The sequence below is a fragment of the Vombatus ursinus genome, unplaced genomic scaffold, assembly GCF_900497805.2.
Source record: "Vombatus ursinus unplaced genomic scaffold, bare-nosed wombat genome assembly UNPS02009994.1, whole genome shotgun sequence".
Taxonomy (NCBI): Eukaryota; Metazoa; Chordata; class Mammalia; order Diprotodontia; family Vombatidae; genus Vombatus; species Vombatus ursinus.
The window spans coordinates 7,693,800-7,705,981 of record NW_020949772.1 but is presented as its reverse complement, the minus strand read 5'-3'; the positions used below and the strand labels follow the sequence as shown (position 1 = coordinate 7,705,981).

At 45.4% G+C, this 12,182-nt stretch overlaps 1 protein-coding gene across 1 annotated transcript in view; it reads right to left on the bottom strand.

Moving 5' to 3' along the window:
- The window catches only part of RHOF (ras homolog family member F, filopodia associated), a 49,418-nt gene that overhangs the window by 1,754 nt on the left and 35,482 nt on the right, over positions 1-12,182 (bottom strand). Inside the window, 2 exon segments of the mRNA XM_027853479.1 lie at positions 475-609; positions 2,002-2,111. Coding sequence (XP_027709280.1) covers positions 475-609; positions 2,002-2,111 — 245 coding nt within the window.

Sequence of the window (12,182 nt, the reverse complement as noted above, 5' to 3'; positions counted from 1 at the left end):
AACGAGGGGGAGAGAGAGAATGAGAAGAGAAAAAGAAAACGGGGAGAAAGGAAGGAGAATGAGGAAAGGGGAGAGGAGAGAGAAGAGAGAGAAATAGAGGGAGGAAGGAGAATGAGGAGAGGAGAGAAGAGAGAGAACGAGGGGGAGAGAGAGAATGAGAAGAGAAAAAGAACGAGGGGGAGAGAGAGGAAGGAGAATGAGGAAAGGAGAGAGGAGAAGAGAGGAAAGAGAGGAGAGGGGAGAGAGAGAAGAGAGAGAGAGATGAGGATTTTAAAATATCAGTGGCACTTAGAAGTGCGAACGATGACGGGATTCCTCCAACCACCCCCGACGCACTGAGGCAGACCCTGCCACGATTCTTCAGAGGAGCCCAGGTCGTGCAAGGGCAAGGTCTCTAGAGAATGGCTTCCCACGGTGATTGGGAAGGGACCTGTAATATGCTGTGGAGCAGAGACGTCTCCGGCCCCCACTGACCTGGGCATAGGTGATGGGTTCTAGGTCAGCAGCTCGTAGCTTCCGCAACTGCTCCTTGTCCTTTCTCAAGTCAGTCTTGCAGCCGATGAGAACCATAGGTGTCCCGTGGCAGAAGTGAGTGACCTCAGGGTACCACTGTAGGGGGATGGAGCAGATAGCATAGATACCATCAAATCTATGGGCACAAGGGGGTGAACGACATCATAGCAAGTGCCCAGAACAGTGGATCCCATGGGATCCCAGATCCCAAGCTGGAAGGGACCTCAGAGGTCAGTTAGACCAACCCCTCATTCTACAGATGAAGAACCCGAGACCCCAAGGAGGGGATGGAAATTGTCCAAGGTCATCCAAGTAGCACAAATTTAGAGCGGGGAGCGACCTTTAGAGATTATCTAGTCCACCCTCCCCAATTTTACAGATGAGGAAACTGAGACCTGTGGAGGGAAAGGGGCTTGCCCCAAAAGTCACAAGGCAGTAGGAATTTGAACCCAGGCCCTTTGATTCCAGAGCCAGTCCTCTTTCCATAATACCTGTCCAAATCTGTGACAGCGGGTAAAGGTCGGTGGATTTGATTCCCAGCTCTATTATCTACTTAACTGAGCCATTTCTCTCTAGGCCTCAGTTTACTTATGTGTAAGATGATCTCTAAGGCCCTATCCAGTTCTAAATAATAATAATGATTAATAATAAAAGGATCAGACCTGTAATTTCATTGGCATATGAAACTGAAATGAAAATTGGTATATTCCCAGATGAGGGAACTCCTTTTACCAATGCACATTGCCATCTCCTATGCAACCTGTAGCCTTACAGTGTTGCTAATGAGGTGGGTGCTATTACTGTCCCCATTTTATAGATGAGGAAACTGAGTCTGATAGAGGTGAAGTGACTTAGCCAGGGTTACACAGTTAGTACTATTAGAGGAAGGCTTGGAAGCCAAGGCTCTATATCTATCCTCCCTCTCAGATAATAATAACAAGCATTTTACATGCATTATTTTACTCTCACACCAACCATGTGAGGTAGGTGTGATTATCCCCATCTTATGGATGGAGCAACTGTACGTGAGAGATGTGAAGCGGCGTGTTCCAGGTGTCTGGCTCCTGGTACCATCACTCAGTATCTTCATGGCTTTGGCCAATTTGTTCATCTCTCTCAACCCTGGTTACCACATCTGAAACATAAGGATGACGATCCTTGCCCTACTCACATCTTAGGGTTGTTGCAGACTTTGCAACCCTGAAAGTACTGGGTGAAAGAAGGAAATTGTGATTCCCATGATGTCTGAGCAATCATAGGGTGGCTATGCGTTGGGCTCAGCCTGGCTCTAGGTAGGGGCCGCAGGAAGAATCCTTGCCCATGCAGACCTTGTAGATTTCAGCCATATTTCTTAATCCCAGACGCCACCGGCTACCTTCTTTCCAGCAGGAACTTTCCATGCTGCTGACCTTTTCCCATGAATCCCACCCAGTGACCTGGAGAGGGTCAAGATGGCGGACCAGGGTTCAGAACTCACACAGCCCTCACCTTAATGAGCACATTGTCATAGCTGGTGGGATTCATGACGTCGTAGCAAATGAGGACAAGGTGAGTGTTCTGGTACGACAGTGGACGAAGACGGTCGTAGTCTTCCTGACCTGAGAAGGTTAGAGATAAAGAGGGGTCAATGCCATCTAGGCCTACTTGACCAAGAATTTCCTTTATAACATTGCTGTTCAGTCATTTCAATTGTGTCCAACTCTTCATGACCCCATTTGGGTTTTCTTGGCAAAGATACTAGAGCGGTTTGCCATTTCCTTCTCCAGCTCGTTTCACAGATGAGGAAACTGAGGTAGACAGGGTGAAGTGACTTGCCCAGGGTTACACAGCTAGTTAGTGTCTGAGACTGGATTCAGGCCCAATGCTCTATCCACTGTACCACCTAGCTGCCCCTTATAACATACCCAATAAATTTTTGATTAGCTGGTCAGCCAGTCTCTCCTTGAGGACCTCCAGGAGTCAGAAACCCATTGCTTCCTAGGGCAACCCAATCTCCTTTTGGGTGGCTCAGGTAATTGGGAAGGTTTTCCTTAGCCTAGATATGGCTCTTTGCAACTTTCACCCCTTCCTCCTGAGACCACTGGGGCTAGGTAATAATGATGATAATAATAATAACAACCTACCATTTGTGTTACGTATGTATATATAGTCTGTATAGTGTATATAGACTATATATGTAATGTATATATATCAAATAGGTGAATAGAAGGTGATTTGAGACGGAGGACACTTGAAGTTGGGGGATGAGCAAAGGCTTCACTGGATGAAGTCTGAGCTGCGTCTTGAGAGGCAGAGGGAAGGAGGGGAAGGTATCCCAGGCATGGGGGCACAGTCAGTGCAAAGGCACAGATGAAACAGAATGCCAAGGGCTGAACCAAGGACTGAGCGCCTGACTGCACTGTCAGGTGCGTGAGGGAAAGTGATGGCCAACAGGGCTGGAGAGATAGTTTGGTGCCAGATAGTGAAGGGCTTTAAAAGCGAAACAGAGTAGTCTGTATTTTATCTCAGAGGCAACAGGGAGCCATAGGAGGTCACAGAGGAGGGGCAGGACCCAGTCAGATTTTTGCTTTAGGAAGATCACTTTGGCAGCAACGCGGAGTTTGGACTGGAATGGAGAGAGAACGGAGGAGGTCAGACCAATGAGGAGCCTAGGAGAGAGGTGATGAGGCCTGAACTAAGGTGGCAGCTGTCTGAGGGCAGGGAAGGGCTCAGATGCTGGAGATGTGGTGGAGGTAGAATGGGGATTGAGGGAGAGTGAAGTGTCCGGGAGACGGCTGAGGTTATAAACCCGAGGGACTGGAAGAATGGTGGTGCCTTCTACAGAAGGAGAGAAGTTTGAAGCAGGAGAGGGCTGGGGGTGTTGGGTTATGGACATGCTGAGATTGAAATGCCTATAGTACAGCCAGTTGGAGATGTCTGATAGGTAACTGGGGATGTGAGGCTGCAGTTCAAGGGGAGACTGGTGATGGTGAGAGTCAGCTACTTAGAGATGATAGTTAAACCCCCATGGGAACTAATTGGGAGGAGGGAGAGGGAGAAAGGAGGACAAAGAGAGAGGGGGGAGGGAGGAAGAGAGAGAGAGGGAGAAGTGGGGGGGGGGGCAGAAAGACAGCAACAGACAGAGAGACAGAGAAGGAGAAGGAAAGAAGCAGAGAGAAGAGAAAAGCAGAGGAGAGGGGAGGAGAGAAAGGAGAGAGGGAGAGGGAAAGGAGAAGAAGGTTCAGGATAGAACTCTGGAGGAGCACAACAGTTGGGGGCATGATATGAATGATGAACCAGCAAACGAGCCAGAGAAAGAGCCGGGTCAGGCAGGAAACAGCTGGTTGACAGCAGGGGATACAGCGTGAGACTTGGAGTCAGGAAGACCTGAGGTTCAAATCCCACCCCTGACGCTTTCAAGCGGTGGGACCATAAGCAAGCCAGTCAACCCCTAACCACCTCAATTTCCTCATCTGTAAAATGGGGATACTATTAGCACTTACCTCACAGGGTCGTTGACAGGGTCACACAAGGTAATTTTTGTAAAGCACTTTGCAAACCTTAAAGAGCTATACAAATTCTAGCTGTTGTTGCTGTTAACCAGAACCAGAAGAGAGCAGTGTCCTGAAAACCCAGAAGAGGACAGACAACCCAGAAGGAGAGGGCGATTAGTCAATTGTGTCAACTGCAGCAGAAACCCCAGGATGAGAAAACCCATTAAAGGATCACTGGCAACTTTGGGGAGAGCAATTTCAGTTGGGGGATGAGGTTGGAATTCAGTTTGCGAAAGGTTAAGGGAAGAGTGAAAAGAAAGGATGGGGAAGCGGCAAGTGTAGACAGGTTTTCCCCCCTAGGAATTTGGCTGAGAAAAAGGAACAACTTGAGGGGATGGCAGGGTCCCATAAAGGCTTTTTTTTTTTTTTTTAATTTAAAGGATGGGAGATGTGTATGTGTGAAAGTAGTAGGAAAGGGACCAGGAGATAGACAGTAGCTCTCCCTACTGACCTCCCTGGCTTCCTTTCAGTCCCAACTAAAATCCCGCCTTCTCCAGGAAGCCTTCTCCAGCCCTTCTTAATTCCAGTGCCTTCCCTCTGTTAATGATTTCCTCTTTATCCTGTATATAGCTAGTTTGTATATATTCGTTTGCATGTTGGCTCTGCCATTAGATTGTAAGCTTCTTGAGGGCAGGGACTGTCTTTTGCTTCTTTTTGTATTCCCAGCACGCAGCACAGTTCCTGGCACATAGTAGGTGCTTAATAAATGTTTACCAATTGACTGAGAGGTTGAAGACTATTGAGAGAGAGGGAATAAATAATTAAGGTTAGAATCTGCTGGAGAAGAGGGAAGGGGATGGGGTCAAGGGCACATGTGGAGAGGTTAATCTTAGCAAGGAAGGCCACCTCTTTGTCAAAAACTAGAGTAAAGGGGCAGCTAGGTGGAGCAGTGGATAGAGCACCGGCCCTGAAGTCAAGAGGACCTGAGTTCAAATCCGGTCTCAAACCAAACACTTGACACTTACTAGCTGTGTGACCTTGGGTAAGTCACTTAACCCCAATTGACTTTAAAAAAAAATTTTAAAAAAACTCCAAATACCCAAAGACTGGAGTAAAAGAGTAGAGAGGAAGAGGTGATATCAAAGATTTTGAGATAGAGATTGGGAAAAGAGGAAAGAGAATAGCATTTATATAATATCTACTATGTGCCAAGGACTGTGCTAAGCACTTTTTACAAATATTACCATCTCATTTGGTCCTCACCACAAGTCAGTAAAGTAGGATGCTTTTATCAGTTGCATTTTACAGTTGAAGAAACCGAGGCAGACAGAGGTTAAATGGCTTGCACAGGGTCACACAGCTAGTAAGTGTCTGAGGCTGAATTTGAACTCAAGTCTTTCTGATTCCAGGCCACTTACACTACTTGCTGCCTGTACTTCTTACCAAAGAGGCTGAAGGGTGGGGAAGGACGTGTGTGGGAGAGCTGAGAAGGGAAGAGAAGGTTTGGAACAGCTCCTATAGGGAGTCAGCTATGGAATCAATGATGGAGAAATAAAGAAATTTCCTTGCTCCAGTGAAGCTGGCTAACATGGGTTTATAATGTACCCAGTCAACATGCGATATGTATATATCAGAATCTACAAGATGCATACAAGCTAATTACAGGGTAGTTTGGCAGCAGGAGGGGGAACAGGGTGGGGAGAAAGGAGGAGAATCCAGAAAGGCACTTGGGAGTTTTGAAAGAAACAAAGGATCACAGGAGGGAGGGCATTTCAGGCATGGGGACCAGCCTTGACAAAGGTATGGAGATGGGAGATGGGATGACCCATGCGATAAATAGCGAGAAGGCCAAAGTGACTTTGAAGCAGAGTGTGGTATGGGCAGTCGTGTTTAATACAGCTGGAGAGGGAGGCTGGAGCTGAATTGTTAAGGCTTTGCATCTTACGACATGGCCGCTAGTCCTTTTGCCATGTTGATCACTGTTCTCTGGACTTGGTCCGTTTTATCAATGTCCTTCCCGAATTGTGGCACCCGGTTATGTGGACAGCATTCTATTTGTGGTCTGACTAGGGCAGAGGACCATGGAACTATTGTTTTCCTCATTGTGGACACTCCATCTCTCCTAATGCAACTTTCTTTCTTTCTTTCTTTCTCGTTTCTTTTCCCCTATTCTTTCCTCTATTCTCTCTCTCTTTTTCCCTTTCTCTCTCTCTTTCTTTCTCTGGTTCTTTCTCTTCATTCTTTTCCCTTTCTTTCTCCTTCTTTTTCTCCCTCATTCTTTCTTTCTTTCTCTTTATTCTTTCATCTTTCTTTTTCCGTCCCTGTTTTTTCTCTTTCTTTCTCCTGCTCTTCTTTCCCCATTCTTTCTCTCTCTTCTTTCTTTTCTTCTTGCTCTTCATTCTTTCCCCTTTCTTTTTCCCTTTCTTTCTCCCTCTTTTTCTCCCCATTCCTTCTCTCTTCTTTCATCTTTCTTTTTCCATTTCTTTCTCTCTCCCTCTCTTTCTTTCCCCTCTTCTTTTTCTTTTTCTTTCTCCTTCTCTTCTTTCCCCCATTCTTTCTCTCTCTTCTTCCTTTCCACTTTTCCTTTTCCCTTTATTTCATTCTCTCTTTCTTTTTCTCTCCTTCTTCCATCCACCAAATGTACTTACTGTGCGCCAGCTACATAGTGGCTAGCTGGCTGGGGCCTTGGTGGACACACGTAGAAAGCAATGAGATGAAGGGAGGAGCATTGGCCTCAGGTGGGGAGAGGGACTATCTTCATCCCTGGCTCCGCCACGTCATTCTCAGTGTGCCCTTGACCAGGTCACTTCCCCTCTCTGGACCTCAGTTTTCTACCTGTAAATGTTCCTCCAACTCTAAATCCACCACCCTGATTCACGTGTGGTTAACTGTCTAAGACTAGAATTGTCAGAGCTATTACTCTCTGCTTTGAGAGAGGCAGTTTCATCACTGAAAGAGCCTTGGGTGGAGGATCCCAGGCCAGTCACTGGGAATACAAAGGCAGAGATGAGCCAGACCCTGCCCTCAAGGAGCTTATATTATACTTGAGGAATCTGATTCGTACCCAGATGAGTAAATACAAGACATAACATCAGAGCCATGGAGGGGAAGGTGAGCTAACACCTAGGAGGAATCAGGGAAGGCAGCTGGGAAGAGGTAACCCTTGAAGGGTGAGCAGGGAGGACACCTAGACCCAGGACACACAGGTAACAGCAAGTGGGCTGGTGTGGCCACAGGGTAAGTGAGAGGAAGTACCTGGCAATAAGTTTGAAAAGATGGATGGGAGGCAGATCATGAAAGACTTTAAATGCCAAACATAGGAGTTTGTGTCTATATCCTGGAGGTACTAGGGAGCCACGAAAGCTTCTAGAGAAGGGTCGTAGCCGGAGAAGACTTGCGCTTCAGGAATATCAATCAGTCAGCTATGAAGAGGAAGGACTGGAGAAGGGAAAACCTGGAGGCGGGGAGACCAACTGGGGACTGTGGCAATAGCCTAGGAGAGAGGTGGCGGAGTCAGCCAAGATGGCGGCTGGGTAAATAAAGAGAAGGCAAAGTTGGGAGAGATTATAGATGTAGAAAGGACTCCCCTCTACACTTTTCAGGTCCCTTTTGTGTTTTGTCTTCTTCTATTCGGGTAGCCATGTGAACCTAAGTACAGTACTTGTTTATCCTAATTGAATTTCATTTAATTAGATTTGGCCCAAAATTCATTCTAGTCTGTCAAAGTCCTTTTGAACCCTGACTTTGTCGTCCAGTGTGTTAGCTATCAGGCAAGTAGATGGCTCAGTGGAGTCGGAAACACCTGAGTTCAAATCTGGCCTCAGACACTTACTGAGTGACCCTAGGTAAGTCACTTAACCCTGTTTGCCTCAGTTTACTCATCTGTAAAATGAGCTGGAGAAGGAAATGGCAAGCCACTCAAGTATCTTTGCCAAGAAAACCCTAAATGGGGTCACCAAGAGTTGGACCTGACTGAAAATGGCTTAATAACAAGTGTTAGCAATTGCTTTCAACTTTGTGTCACCTGGAAATTTGATAAGAATGAATTGTTTATGCCTTTATCCAAGTAACTGATAAAAAAAAAAAGTGAAGTAGGAGTTAGCCAAGGACAGATCTCTGGGCCACTCCACTGGACACATGAAGTTGACATTGATCCCATTAATGACTATTCTTTTAGCCTAGTGATTAATTAGATCAGCTCCAAAATTACCCAACTATCCTATCATTTAAGAACAGTAATTGCTAGCCTTTATAAAGTGCCTATTGTGTGCCTGCTAGAGCAACTAGGGGCACAGAGGCAGGAAGACTCATCTTGATGAGATCAAATCCAGACTCAGACACTAGCTGTGTGACCCTGGGTAAGTCACCTAATGCTGTTTGCCTCAGTTTCCTCATCGGTAAAATGAACTGGAGAAGAAAATAGAAAACCTCTCCAGTATCTTTGCCAAGAAAACCCCAAATGGGGTTACAAAGAGTCGGACACAACTGAAACAACTAACAACCAAATGGGCCAGGCACTGCGCGAAGCACTTTAAAAATCTATCATCTCATTTGATCCTCTCAGCATCTACAAGGCAGGTATCATTATCCACGTTTGGCGGATGAGGAAACTGAGGCAAACAGGGTTAAGGGACTTGTCCAGGGTCACACAGCTAGTAAGTGTCTGAGGCCGGATTTGAACTTAGTTTTTCCCGACTCCAGATCCGGAGCCGTTTCTGCCGTGCCAGCTAGCCGTTGACAAGGCACAATGAGAGACTTCGTGAATTGTTTTGCTGAAACCTAGGTAAACCATTATCAACAAAAACTGATTGGTCTATCAGTGTTGTAGCACTGTAAAAAAAAAAAAATGAGGTCAGTTTGGCACGGCTTGCTCATGGTGAAGCCATACCGACTGTCTTAACCACTTCCTTTTTTTCAGATGTTCATAAACCATCCCTTTGACAACATATTCTAGGGTTTTACCAGGAATCAAAGACAAGCTCCTCAGCCTATAGTTTGTAATAGTCATATAAAGGGGCGTTTATGCAGGGTGTCCCAAAAGTCTTAGTGCAACGCTATGCTTTATTAACTTAAATAGACTTCTGGGGGCACCCTGTTTAATGCTTTAAGCTTAAAGTTTTGCAGACCTATCATAACAACCATGAGTTGGCTGCTATGGTTATTATTATACCCATTATGTGGATGAGGAAACTGAGGCTAAAAGAGGTTGACAGCCCAAAGTCACACAGCTAATAAATGTCAGAATTTGAATTTGAATCTAGGCTTCTTCTGACTCTAAGTCCAGGATTCTCTTTACTGTACCACTGACCTCTCTCTCTCTCTCTCTCTTTCTCTCTCAACATTTCACTATTTACCATCCTGAAGCTCTTCTCTCCTTCATAATGATCTTTTTGAAGACCAAAAGTCCATGGCTCAGAAATCCTATAATAATAGCTAACATTTATAGAGTGCTTAATATATGCTTTACAGTTATTATCTAATTTGATCCTCACAACAACCCTAAAAGGTAGATACTATTATTATCCCCATTTTACAGATAAGGAAACAAAGCCAAATGGTGGTTAAGACTAGTCTAAGGTCACCCAGCTAGCACGTATCTGAGGCCAGATTTGAACTCAGGTCTTCTTGACTCAGTGCTCTACCCACCATGCCACCTAGTACCCTGGGTTGGGATTCATCTGGGCCTGATGGCTTGAATTCCTTGAGGACAGATCAGTGGTCCCCTAAAATCTCCGTGCTTCTTTTGGTTTTCAACTCCCTGTTAACCGTTTTTGTTCTATCTTCCCTTATCTGAAAATTATTTTGGCAGAGATCACAAAAGGAAAGGTGGAATTGAGTAGTTCATCCTTCTCTCCGTCAATTGTGATTTCATCCTATAAAGTCTGACGAAGAGATCTGTTAGTGAGTGATCTAATTAGCACAGGAATTGGTACTTAGCAAGTTCTTAATATGTATGTGTATATATACATATGTGTGTATATGTATACACACACATATATATGTATATATAAATATATATAATGCCACATCTTTTTTAACCTGTTTTGTTCTTTTGGATAAGGTAAATCCTTCCTTAACCATACTGTAGTCGTGACTCCCATCCCGCCTCCTTGTATTGACATTTGCTTGCTTTGTTCATTGGTATCTTTATTTGCATATAGATATCTGAGGTCAAGAATTCACTCGCTCCCTCTCTTTCTGGAAACTATCCCCCGTGCATCATTGGTCCTCTCTGCTGTTATATTCTGCTGCCTGCATTGTTTCTGCTCCTCTCTGTGGTTTTTGCTTTGGCAGCCATATGTAGGTAATTCTCTCCCTCCTGCCTCTTTCAGTTCAATTCAACAAACATTGTTTAATTTAACTTTTCCACTTAAATTCCTTTTGATTGGAATTTCAAGGCTCTAAGCAAAGTGCTCATGAGGTACACTCCATGCCTGGGCATGAGTAACACATCAGTCCTATTTTTAAAGCCATGGAGCAAAAAAATCTAAGTCTGATTCTCAAATACTATTTTTTCTTTTCTTCCTTTTTTTCTTCCTTCCTTCCCTCCCTCCTTCTCTGTCCTATACATCTTGAGACAATTTTCCTTACAGAAGTTTGACTATGGGAGCCAACTATAGTTTCAATGAACTCAGTGAATAGGCATTTTTAAAGAAGTTATTATGTGCCAGCTTCTAAGCTAAGCACTAGAAAGACAAAGAAAAGCAAAAAGTGGCTTTGTAATATGCTCTCCCCAAATATAGCATGTATCTCCAAATCTGGCTGGCTTGTCCCCATCTTATTTGATAGTTCACATCCCAAATTCCCCTTTCTTTTTGTATCCCCAAATGTTTAGCACAGTGCCTGGCACATAGTAGGTGCTTTAAAAATGTTTATTCAGGGGGCAGCCAGGTGGTACAGTGGATAGTGCTCTGGTCTTGGAGTCAAAAGGACCTGGAGTTCAAATCCGACCTCAGACACTTGACACTTACTAGTTGTGTGACCCTGGGCAAATCACTTAATCCCGATTGCCTCACCAAAAAGCAAAAAAGAAAAAAAAAAATGTTTATTCACTATTGTTGCCTGATTTCTGCTCCTCCCTTTTTGGGGGGTGACCTGTGACTTTCTCAATGTAGAGAACTCCTGGTGTGAGAAACACTCTAGCATTTCAGACCTCCAAAGGTTCTGCAAGTGACAGTCTTAGAGATGCCCAGAATATTCAGAGGTTAAGTGACTTGCCCAGGGTCACACAGCCAACATGAATCAGAGATGGGATTTGAAGTCAGATCTCCTTGTTTCAAGGTCCACCCTCATTCACTATGCCATGCTGCCTCTCTCACCTTTCTATTCTGAAGCCCCTACCTTTAACTCATAGAAGAGATAAAAATATCAACTTGTTTCCTGCCCGGGACATCATCCTTCCTACCAATATGACTTTGGTTCCTTCAGGAAGAATCAATTGGCCCCATCTGAGTCACTCGCTCCGAGTGGGTGGTGCCCATCATTTGGTCTGATGGGTTTTGGCAAGCAACACCCAGCCGCCAGCCCTGGAAAGACAGCTGATTTCTCCCTTGCCTGTGTCCAGTGGACAAACAGCCACCTCTGTATCTCTCGGCAAGGAGCCACCACCAGTCACCATCAGCAGCAATCCTTTCTCCGAGGGTTACCAACCCTTTCACTTTTTCCCCTGGGAGAGAAACCAACATGCTGGCTGTTTGCCTGTGGCTGTTACTTGGTACTGGCAGGAACATGAACAGAGTGCACTGGTCACCTTGCCCTTCACACCTGCTGGAAGTGAGTGCCTTAGGCCTCTGCTGTTCTTGTGGATAGATCTGCTATTTCATCCTCAGGAAGAAATAAGGGACAGAGGAAGGGGAGAAAGAAGGAGGGAAAGGAGGAAGGAAGGAAGAGAGGGAGAGGGAGAGAGGAAGGAAGAAAAGGAAGGGCAGGAGGGAAGACAGGAGGAATGGAGAGAGGGAGGGAGGGAGGAAGAGAGGAAGGAAGAAAAGGAGGAAAGGAGCAATGGCCAGAGGAAGAGAGGGAGGGAAAGAGAGAAGAAGGAAGAAAGGGAGGAAAGGAGGAGGCAAAAAGGAGGAAGGAAGGAAAAAAGAGAGGAAAGGAGGGAGGAAGAGAGGAAGGAAGAAAAGGAGGAAGGGAGGAAGGAGGAGGAAGGGAGGGAGGGGAGAGAGGAAAGAGGAAGGGAGAGGGAGGGAGGGA